The 12,137-nt window shown below is 33.9% G+C and overlaps 1 protein-coding gene across 1 annotated transcript; it reads left to right on the top strand.

Annotated features, from left to right (window-relative positions):
* The first annotated feature begins 221 nt into the window (after positions 1-221).
* LOC134233235 (RNA helicase Mov10l1-like) lies at positions 222-12,117 on the top strand. The gene is made up of 21 exons (XM_062715218.1): positions 222-338; positions 841-1,486; positions 1,735-1,949; positions 2,367-2,487; positions 2,724-2,936; positions 3,282-3,405; positions 3,781-3,879; positions 4,088-4,234; positions 4,476-4,567; positions 6,070-6,128; positions 6,669-6,884; positions 7,710-7,819; positions 8,168-8,245; positions 8,546-8,701; positions 9,034-9,099; positions 9,431-9,595; positions 9,750-9,923; positions 10,423-10,566; positions 10,936-11,043; positions 11,177-11,317; positions 11,798-12,117. The coding sequence occupies exons 1-21, from the start codon at positions 233-235 to the stop codon at positions 11,942-11,944; spliced, it is 3,327 nt and encodes a 1,108-aa protein (XP_062571202.1). The 5' UTR covers positions 222-232; the 3' UTR covers positions 11,945-12,117.
* Positions 12,118-12,137: the final 20 nt, after the last annotated feature.

Below are 12,137 nucleotides of genomic sequence, written 5' to 3' on the forward strand. Positions count from 1 at the left end.
ATGTAGACTTGTAGACTTGTATTTAAAATTAGGTTATAGCATGTCAATTGTGTGAAGAAAAAAAATTGTTTTCATCAATATTAACGGAGACAAAACTGACTTAGAGTGAGAGTCAGACTGTGCAACACGACCAAGCTTCTCTTTGATGTAACAGGAAAGTAAAGAAGAATAAAAACAATATTTTAGAATCTATTTCTACTTTTTTTTTTACAGTTCAACACCTTAAAGGACAATGTTTTCAGCATTTGCCAAATTAATAAGTTTCATTTTGAATGATGAAGAAGATGTATCAGAAGACAATGAATTATCGGCACAAGAATTAAACGATGAAGACAAAGGTAAGTCTCTGTTTTGAAGTTTAAGAAATACTGCAATGAAAGGTAAAAACAGCACAGATTTAATCATTTTTCTCTCAAGTTAATTGTTAATGTGTGTGTTTATCAAATAACCATATGAGTTCATTGGTATGAATAACACATGCATATATAGAAGTAGTTTCATATTTAAACTTGATAATTTGCTGAAAATATGTAATAACCACTTTACAATTAAGGACATAATTTAAATTATTTTCATTCTTACTTAGAGGAGTAGGAAGGTATAAATCCCCATTTTAAAAAAAAAAGTAGATTGATCAATTTGATGTCAGTTTAATTTATCTTTGATTAAAAATGGTAATTTTTAAAATTCCTCCATATGATCACATTTCCAGTTCATATAAATTCTTTCATTACTTCTTTAATTGGTAAGAGTAATATTTTATTGGTATCTGGTTCACTTTGCAGTGCAAAATTTACTATAACCATTGTGTTCTGATTGTTTTGAAATTTTCTTTACTAGGATTTGATAGCACAGATGAGAAAGAGGGATTATCAAAGAGTTCCCATGGAAAGGTCACTCACATCTACAATGATTACGGTCTTATTGATGGCGAGATCTTTTTCACATTCCAAACTGTCTTGTCAGAAAAAAGACTAGGTTTAGGGGAAGAAGTCAGTTACGTCGCAAAACGGGAGACCCTCGGCTCTGGTTGGCGCGCGACTCAGGTTGCCTTAACAACCAGCTGGGATTTTGATGAAGATGATAAAGAAGATAAATCAATGGTGGGGATCATCGAAAAATTCAATGGAGAATTCGGCACCATTAATGGACAGATCCAGTTCAGTGTGTCGGCAGTAACCTTGGAAAACTATGTTCCCTGTGTGGGGGACTATGTCACAGTGGATGTGATGAGGGTTAGTGGGTTGTTGGAGGCAAGCAATATTAAGCCCCTGAGGATGTTTGAGAAGGAGGGACAGATCTCCGCCGTGCAGAAGGACCATGGGTACATTGATGGGGACACGTTCTTCACCCTGGCTGCCTGCTGTGATGGCTTCAGTCCTCGGAAATGGGACAGAGTGCAAACGGTGGTCATTGAGAGTGCTCAAGGCCAGTGTAGCTGGAGGGCTATATCTATCAAACCTGTGATTGTTAACCCCTCTCTGAGGTAATAAAAAATACAAGTATTGTTTGTTGTGATCTGAAATATCTTTAATTGTCTAAATTTGATAGAAAACATAAAGAAAGGTTAATGCATTATAATCTTTTCAATGGTAACCATAAATTTCATAAAATTAAAAAAAAACATGAAAACAAATTTGTTTCGAAATTAAAAAAAAATTAATTTAAAGATTGAAGTTTTTCATAATCACCTCTTTTTGATAAAATTGGTGTAAGAGGAAAGTAAAATTTCAGTGTATCAGCCTTTGCTAGTCCCATGAAGTCAAGCTTCCTTGATGATCTCCAAAAAAACAAAAATGGCATTCATGTGTCCTTGGAGACTGATTTTGGGAAAGTAGATGTGGGGGAGAAGCGTAAATTGACCGTGTGGGTCCAGAACAAAGGGGAGACAGAACAGGTGTTTCTGAGGGCTCATCTACCACCAGAATGTAAACAGATCAACATTGAAGGTAATATAATTTAGGAGAATATACTGATGTAGCGTGGGGCATCTTAATTGGCTAGATGCCAGTAATCCTGTTGCTTCATCCTGGAGACAATGCTTTGTTGCAATACTCTTATCTTGTATTATAATTCTTTTCAGGCAATATTGCAGCAATTCAGTCAATTAAAATCTTAAGTATTTATCTGGACAATTTTATGCTGAAATGTTTGGAATTGATTAAGAATTGATGTGCCATCTTTAAACTATTCTGGCAATAGCTGCATGTAGAGATCATTTGAAAATGACAGCATTTTTTTTATATTGATATATTAAGTCAGGATATATTATAATATTCTTGTTGTGCTGCACTAAGGGCATTGGAGGAAAAAGTTGTTTGAATAGTATGTACATGCATACATTGACCTTTTTATTTATTTTTTAGGTGTGAAATACTTAAGTGAGCATACAGCCATGATGAAATCTGGGAATGTTGAAGTCAAGAAGGGGAAGATAACTCTCTATCCAGCTATGTCCTTGTATATAAATCTATCACTAGAAGCAAAGTATGTGTAAATTTTCTACACATCCATTTCGACAGTAGTTTTTATAAGCACACATGAACATTCATATGCACCATGTCAGCTTTCCATGTACTACATGCATTGTGACATATTAGATATAAGTTTATGCTTAAAATTGAGCTGAAATTGAGATTAATTAATTTTCTCTAACTTTTGGAGAAATTTGATAATATATTAAGATGTCAATGTCCATTTTCTTTCATTTACCCCTGTTGCAGATTCCCTGGAACAGAGAAACAGCTTTTGGTGGTAACTTTTGAGAAGTTCCTTATTGGACGGTACATCACCGCTGAAATCGCTGATCCGTATCACAGCTTGGTACCAGTAGGGCCAGTCTACAAAAGTGAGCAGCAAATGTCACCCTTCACCAAATACCGCACCTCAGCCAATGCAGGTCAAGGATGGGTGGTTCCAGGTGAACGACCACAGAGGTAAGGTCATGGGTGGTTCCAGATGTACGGCCACAGAGGTAAAAGTCATATAAAAATTATGTCAAATGATATTAAATACTGCTGCAACACAAGAACATGGAAACAAGTAGTCAAAAGAATCACAGTTTTAATGTTTACAGTACATGTAATGACAACATGTAATTGTGGAAAGGGTTTGGGTTTTATATAACTTGATTTTGTTATATTGTTCAAACTTTAAGTTATGAGGCAAGTCAAAGGGACATGTACAGTGGAGTGTAGCGGAAAGGTAAAATAATATCACTTTTATATGGAATTGACCAGAGGAATAATTTTAGGGTCAAGCATTTTTTTGCTTTTTTACAGGGGTGGAAGGAAACACATTTTAAAATTACCAAATCGACTACCACAATATCCCGTACCTCATTTACTGCGGAACTTCATTCTCAATGGTGACCAGCTTCTGGAAATCTGCCCTGAGCTCACACAGGTTAATGTAGCTCTTTGTTTTATGTGAACTAGTTACACCCCATTAATTATGTCTGTCTTGCAATTTGTCTACAATTCTATGGATTCAAGATTTTAGATCTCTGCATGACATGTATTTATAAAAATTAAAATATGGCAATTTTTTTGTGACCAGGCAAGAACAAGCTTAATAATTACAGCTGTACCTCGTAAATATATTTGTAATATTTATAGTAAGAAAAGTTAATTAAAACAATTCATAAATTAAATGACCTTATGTCCTTGTAAAATTGGAAACTTAAATCGAGTAAAAATTCAGTATTAATTTTTTTCTGAAAAGCATTCGTTAGTGATCTTGACAATGCATGTACAAGAAAACCTGATTGTTTACTTCCAGGATTTGAGCACTGAGAATTATGTGAAGAAAATGAAGACCCTTCTACATCTAGAGGAGATACAGATGGATATAGACATCAGAGAGTTTGACTTAAGCAGGGTATTTTATTTGAAATGAAATCCATTGAAAAATAATGTTCTAGTATCAGAATATTTCGACATTGAACATATGTATTATTTAAAGCATGGTCCATATGGTTCAAAAGCCAGGCACCTACATGTAGAATGAGATCTATTAATCTAAAATAATTTATTTTTAGAACAATCTATGAATTACACACAGTATTAATAAAATAAATACATTGTAGGTTCCTCTTCGACCAGTTGGTGAGTTTCTCGGGTTAGCAGTACCAGGACTGGCTGAGGGACGACCTTCAGTGTTGCTAGGAGACAAGGTCATGCTTTCTGACCCCTCAGATCCACAGGGACCTATTTATGAAGGTTATGTGCATGAGGTATTGAACAATTAAGTGACTGATGTTTACATTTTGAGAAAAAAGACACAGTTCATGAAATTTTAAAAATATTATTATCCTTCCAAAACAAACTCTCAATTTGGAAACAAAACATACATTTCCTGAAATTTTAACATTAACTTTGTCACTTTGAAAAACATTATTATCCTTCCAGAACAAACTTTTAAAATATAAGAGTGTTGATGATCAAGAAGTAAATGTATTTGTCCTATTGTCACAGGTTTTTAGTGAAGAAGTGCTACTGAAATTTAATTCTGATTTTCACCTGGGCTACAACGGAAAGGATTACAATGTACAATTTACCTTTAACAGGTGGGTTCAGTTTTCTCATGCATACAGTGGCTGGAACGTTATTGTTGACAAACCAATCGTGTAGAATCGTTCGTGTATCATGAGTGATCGTTCGTGTAACGTGCAAGATCGTTCATGCATCAGACTCAATCGTGTGCGTTTTTAATCGTGCGAGATCGTGCGTTTAGAATCGTGTAAATTTCGTTTTGTAAGTTTTTATCGGAATGTTATTTGTAAAATAAGCATTTCCCTTGTTTGTTTTTCTTAATTTATTCATTAAAATCAAATAAAATGAAAAAGCGCAATTTACATAATAGAATGCAGAACGAACTAATTATCGCCCGTAAACAAGCAATATAGTAAGTCGTACAATATTAAGTTCTCGTCAAATAGCGCGATCAATATTGTGATAAACCGTACTTTAGTTAGATCTTTAACGCCTTTTTGAAAAATCTGATTTTAATAATTATTTACTTCTTATTGTGGTCAAAATAATCTTGAAATCAATTCATTGAAAATAAATATTTTTTTTATAAAGAAATAAACATTTCTCAATGCTTACATAACTAGTTAGTCGTCAAATATACATGGACACGGCATGATTTTCGGAAGTTTTGATTATCTGTGTTTATCTCTTGAGCTTATTTGTAATTAATTTATTTTAAATTTCTGCAAATAAAAAAGTTGAATAATTGGCAAGTTTATCATACATTGAATCATTGGAATCATAAGGATAAAATTTGTAATATAATTTAAGTCATTCCATGCTGCCATTTTTGTTCAATCGTATCCCCCTTTCTGCATATCATGATATTCAATTCAATCAAATTATACGACCCACATACATGTACATCGTCTAATAGAACGAACAAAATCCGATTTTTTGATCGGAGAATTACCTTAGAAATAATTATTTTAAATCTAAAATATTACGTCTTGCATATATTTAGTTACAGAAATATCATTTTCCGTTTTTTTCTTCAAAGTCTATAAAATAATATTGATAATTCTTTGAAATCTTAAATAAGTATTAAGCCGTATTTCGTTTTGAAAATATTGAATCCTAAATATTTTGAACTATTTTGAGTGCAGAATCGTGCGTTTGCGTTAACAATCGTGTAAGATCGTGTAACGTGTAGAATCATGAACATGAAAGATCGTTCGTGTAACAGGTTTAATCGTGCGTTAATCGTGCGGAATCGTTCGTGTAACGTGATCGTTCGTGTATGTTGTCAACAATAACGTTCCAGCCACTGTATATATATAGGTCAATTACATGTAAGTTTTAGCTAGACAATTTGTTATGTTGTCAGAGAAGAGTTTCTTTACTTGATTTTCCTGAGATTCTTTTACTGACCCTTGTATTTTATAGGGGTCCAAAAATGTTTTCCTGGATGCTACACTATATACAATCTAAAAATGTCTTTAACCTGTACATATGATATACATTGTATTATCATAAAGTTGTACAGACCATTCCCAATAATGATTTTTATTGCAGTCTGTTATTATTTTGAATACAGATCGTCTATTCGGAGATGCCATCAAGCAGTGCAGTTTGCAGCAAATTTGGATGAAAATGGTAATTATGATTTATGTTTGAATTATAAACTAACTTTGCCTTAGCTGTCAAAGAGCACTCGGTTCTGTTGTATGCTACAGTTGAACTTTGATATCAGATATCTCAAATACCATTGGTGTCTTGGAAGTCCCAGCAACTTATTCTTTAATTATTGTACATGTACCCTGGATATCATAATTAAAGTTGGCTGTATGTGTATAAATTAACACATGTATGTGTACATGTAAATATACATGTACATGTACATGAACCGAAAACCTAAAATTTATATGTTACATTAACCCAAAATTTCAATATTTTCAATTGGACTCATGGGTTCAAAATTTTAAGATATAGCTAAGATTGAGCTTATAGAATTTGCACATCATGTATGGATAGCTGTTGTGGATGACCTGCCTGTCATTCTACTTAATCCAGTAGATTGTACAATGCTTCATTTAAATTCAGGTTTTTAAAGAGGTAGAATATGCCAGTAGTTATAATAAGACTGATATAACTCTTGTAAATGAGGAGCCTGTGATTCTTATCCTACCCTTTCAGTTCTGTTTCCCTCCATCGTATGCTCTCGCCCGTCTCAGCTGAAGAGAACCTCCAGTACTCAATGTCTGACCAGTCCAGCAGAAAGAAATGGCCAGAGATCTGATAGGACAATGCAGTTCTTCAACCCCAGACTAAACCAGAAACAGAAGGTGGCGGTCTCTAGGATACTACATGGTCAATCTCGTCCAGTGCCATATATACTGTTTGGACCACCAGGTAGGCCTAATGTAGTTGTTATCTGTTTTTATCAATCCAATGATAGAAATATTGATAAATTTTGTATGAATATCACTTTTTCTATATGTCTGTCTAAATAAGATGCATAAAATATAACATTTTTTGTGCATACATTTTTTTGGTAAATAAATTTCATTTTTTGTTGTGAATAGAAATTGTATGCAAATATTTGATTTGGAGATTATACTGTGTACAGGAAAATATTCGTCCCCATTTTATTTTCGCCCCTTTCGCCTTGAACTCGATTGGGTGAAATTAGAAAGGGGCGAATTTAAAGAATACAGTACAGAATTTAAAGAATACAGTATAATTTCTTAAACAAAACTGTGACTGGGCAAATTTAAAACGGGGCAAAATTGTTTGAAAGTGTGAAAGGGCATAAATAAAACAAGGCGAAAATAACCCTGTATACACTATTAATTCGAAAAAAATATGAGAATATGATTTACAAAACTTGTCTGAACTTCCATGATGAAAAGATTCCAAATTATGAAGTTATTATGGTCCCAAAAAATTGCAACATACCTAACATCTGACAATTTCAACATTTTATGCTGAGATAACAATGATATTCTTAATTAATGAAAAGGAATGACTTTTAAGTCCGTTACAGGTACTAATAAGACTATGACAGTCTCGATCTGTTATTTTGTTGTAGGTACTGGTAAGACTATGACAGTCTGTTATTTTGTAGTAGGTACTGATAAGACTATGACAGTCTATTATTTTGTTGTAGGTACTGGTAAGACTATGACAGTTTATTATTTTGTTGTAGGTACTGGTAAGACTGTTGTTTTGTTGTAGGTACTGGTAAGACTATGACAGTTGTGGAGTCTATTCTACAAGTGCTGACCCAGATTTCACACAGTAGAATACTGGCCTGTACCCCATCTAACAGTGCTGCAGACCTTATTGTAAGGACAATATAGAGCAAATTTAATCTTTCTTGCTTATTAAAATCCCAAAAGTCTGAAATTGAGAATTTAAATACATGCATGTTCATGTACAAGTTAATTTTACAAAGTTATATGACACACATTGTCCATATACAGTGAAACCTGTTTAATCCGACGTGCACTGGGAGACGAATTTTGTGGCGGAATAGACAGTGTGCAGGATTGCACAGTGTAAAAAACATGGAAAATAGCAAAATGGGAAGGAATTTAACCTCAGAATTCACAGTGTGTCGCATTAGACAGTTTTCACCGTATTAATAAATTTTCCTTGTCAAATACATATTGTTATATTTATTCTATTTTTAGGCTGAGAGGTTACACTTGAGTGGTGTTGTGAAGACCTGTGATATGATACGCCTCAATGCATCACAGAGGAGTCAGGAGGTTTGTACCATAGACACTCACTTAATCTTCACATCTCATTTGATTGTACATGTATATATTTCCTGTAAACTGTAAAACAGAAGACAAAAATTTGCTAGGTAAGAAATTGTGATAAACTTACCCCTTTTTTACAAGACAAACTTCATTATACCGTTTTATCATAAAGTTTTCATTGAATGACTTTAATAAAATATCCTACATAAGCAATCTTTATGATTTAGTAAGAAATAAAGATTTAGCATTCTTAAATGTACCAAGCAGACAAAAAACATATTTGTGACCCTACATTTTGTTGATCAGGGTATAGCAGCCAGTATTCTGCCCTACTGTACAACAGGGGAGGATCTCGACATGGCGTCCCGATACCGTGTAGTGGTCAGTACGTGTATCACAGCCGGGTCATTGTGTATGTGTGGAATCAAGGCAGGACACTTCACACACGTGTTTGTTGATGAGGTGAGCTTTATAGACCTGTTACAGAATGGTCCCTGTGTATGTATGGAATCAAGTTTAAGTTATTAAACGAATATTAGGAATTATGCCCACCCTTGGTCTTGCTCAGACCTAAAGACCTTGGATGAGCATGTTTTCTAATAATACTTAGTAAGTCAATAACCTTTTCATTAGCTCACCTAAGCCAAAGGCTTAAGGTATCTGATCCATAATAACATCAGATTCATTGAATTTGAATGCATAACTGATATACATCGGTGAATACTCAGTATATGTAGACATAATATCTTCATATTTTTGTTGTAATTTTCAGAGCTGTAAATTGTTGATTTCAGGCAGGCCAGGCAACAGAACCAGAGTGCTTGATTGCTGTCAACTTTGCTGCTGGGGAAAACTGTCAGGTCTGATATAAATAAGTTCTATGGAGTTTTATTTTTCCTTATTAAAGTGTGGAAAATGAAAAAAATAAAAAGTGTCCAAGTGGCACTAATACGCTTCTGTATTTTTCTGATAGGGAGGCCAGGTGAATTTTTCAGTTTGTTTAATATTGAAACATCGTCGTAAAAGAAAGCTAGCTGTTGTATTATAAAATGATTATTTGTCGTGTATCATGATAAGTTTGATAGTATATTGTGTAAAGCTGAGTCTATAGTATTACAGTTATATTTTTGCTTTTGTTCCATAAATATGTGTTAAAAAAAAGAAAAATTAAAAAAATTGTTCTTTACCTAGGTAACTTTGGCTGGGGACCCCATGCAGCTTGGACCAGTCATAAGGTCAAAGTTTGCTAAAGGTTATGACCTTGACCTTTCTTTCTTGGAGAGGTTAGTGGAAACACCAATCTATGCCAGAGATGAAGCCAAGTTTGCTGACCATGGGGCATATGACCCACTTCTAGTATGTTAATATTTCTCCATGCAGATGGGTAACATAATCTCTTGGTACAGTATATGATATTTGAAAAATAGAAAATGCTGTATACTCTGTCTGATCCTTAGAAATATTGTGTGTCAATTTGGTGTACATGGTACGTATTTTAATTTATTTGTAGGTCACAAAATTAGTAGATAATTACAGATCTCATGAAGCTATACTGACTTTGACATCAAAACTATTTTATTATGATGAGTTGAGGGAGTTAGCAGATAGAGAACTTACACATTCCCTTTGTCAATGGACAGCCCTGCCCAGAATGGGCTTCCCTGTCATATTCCATGGAGTCAGGGTAATTCTTGAAATTCAATAAATTTGTGATAGTGGAATATGTAGTAAATGTTATGTAAATAATTTATTTTAGGTTCCACCTCTTCCCTAGCCAAGATTTATGATTCCGCTTCATTCCTCTTCAACTCCTGGCTGAGTTAGCCTAATTTTTCAGAAAATAGACAGTGCACTTTAGTGTAGATTAGATTTCAGATCGGAAAACCTTGGCTAGCAAAGATGAGATACCATTGATTGGGAAATTTAGGAAAAATAATGTGTTTGCACTGCTCCTGATTTGTATTTTTGAATGAACTTTTGAGCTAGCTTGCACACTGTTCCTTATCTCAATATATTTCCTGAAAAAAGAATTAATATCTATACTAGGAAGAAAGCAAATTTGTCAAAGACAATAAATATAAAATATTTGTGGGAAGAAAAAAAAGGCAACTAAAAAAATTTGTCGTTTTACATGTTGCCTTTTTTTATCAGAATTTGTAGATTAATATTATGCTGTTTTTCAGGGTGAGGATCTGAGGGAGGGAAACAGTCCCTCCTGGTTTAACCCCGCTGAGGTGGTACAGGTTGTGAGGTACCTTCAGGGGGTACAGCAGGAACAGTCAGTAGCTCCTGAGGACATTGGTATCATCACACCCTACAGAAAACAGGTATGTTACAAAATCTAGGGAAACATTTTAATTCTGGAAGGGGGGAGGATCAATATTCATTGGCAATCAAAATTTTGTTTGTTTATGGGTTCATACAGGTAAATTTACTGAGTAATCATTTATTTAGAGGATTCCATTAGCAGATTTCTTAACAATGTAATTAGGGGATGTATATATTTGTAAGTTTGTGGGTCAAACTGACCCACAGAATCCATGAATATTGGTCCCCATTGAACAATGATTGATACCATATGGTACATGCATTGTACTCTTGATCTGCAAAACAGAAGTTATTTCATTCAGTAAGTTATTACACAGAAATAACATTTGCTGCTACTCTAATGTTGATTTAAATTTGTACACTGGTAGGTAGAGAAGATTCGTCTCTTGATTGACAAACTGGGAATGAAGAGGGTCAAAGTGGGGTCTGTGGAAGAATTTCAAGGTCAACAGAGGAAGGTCATCATAATATCCACAGTGAGTTCCATCAAAGTATCTTTCACTATATAGTAAAGTTTCACTGGATAATAATGAATAATAACTGAACTGAGAACAAAAATGCATTTTATGAAAGTATGCCTTATCTCGATTGTTATTCATTTCCTTTTAGGTTCGAGCCAATGAGAGAATGATTGGGTTTGATAAGAAGCATACGCTAGGTTTCCTCAGTAACCCCAAGAGATTTAATGTTGCCATAAGTAGGGCACAGGCTCTCCTGATTATTGTAGGCAATCCTTATGTCTTAGCTCAGGTTTGTGTGTTTTAATTAGAAATTTGAGACTTCTGCTTTGAATGTCAGCATTAACAATAGAAAATGTATATGTGTGTAGATGGCCTTTTTTTCTGAAGATTGTATATGTTCCATATATGTCACATTTATTTAGTACCCTGAGATACAGTTGAACTTCAGTATATCAATCATCGATTTTTTTAAGCACTGTGAATATGGCAGAGTTAAAAGTCCCAACCACTGTATATTTCAAATTCTGAGAGATTTCAAAGTTTTCTGGGTTCCAATGAGCTTTATAATAATGAAATTCGATTGACTACATGTTCTCTATACTAGACAGACAGATCAAGTGGTTGTTCTTCACTATTAACCTGTAATGGATGCCATCAACTCTTTTACCAATTGTTCAAAATTACCAGTAAATTCTATAAATTAATAGCTAGAAACAAAAATACTTCTAATTACATTTACACCAGTTTTAAAAGTTTTATTTTATTTTAGGACAAGTACTGGCAGGTTCTCATCCAATACTGTATTGAGAATGGTGCATATTGTGGGTGTGACATTCCAGAGCTCCTCCCACAGGATGTTTCCACCAATCATATACAGGATGATAATCAATCTGGGGAGTCAGAAGTTCAAACCTAGCCAATTAGAGTATAAAATTGAAAAAGGATTTTATTACAATACAAAGGAATTAAACTTAAAGGGGGTTTATTGATTTTTGACACATGTAGAGTCACTGACTGTGTGCCATTACTTTCTACTTATTTGTTTGCTAATTATAAGTTTGTTTTTTTATGTTTTGTTTTGTTTTTGTTTTTTTTGGGGGGGGTGCAAA

This window comes from Saccostrea cucullata, unplaced genomic scaffold, assembly GCF_032062105.1.
Source record: "Saccostrea cucullata isolate Sc308-1 unplaced genomic scaffold, CSIRO_AGI_Scuc_v1 ctg14048, whole genome shotgun sequence".
Classification (NCBI taxonomy): Eukaryota; Metazoa; Mollusca; class Bivalvia; order Ostreida; family Ostreidae; genus Saccostrea; species Saccostrea cuccullata.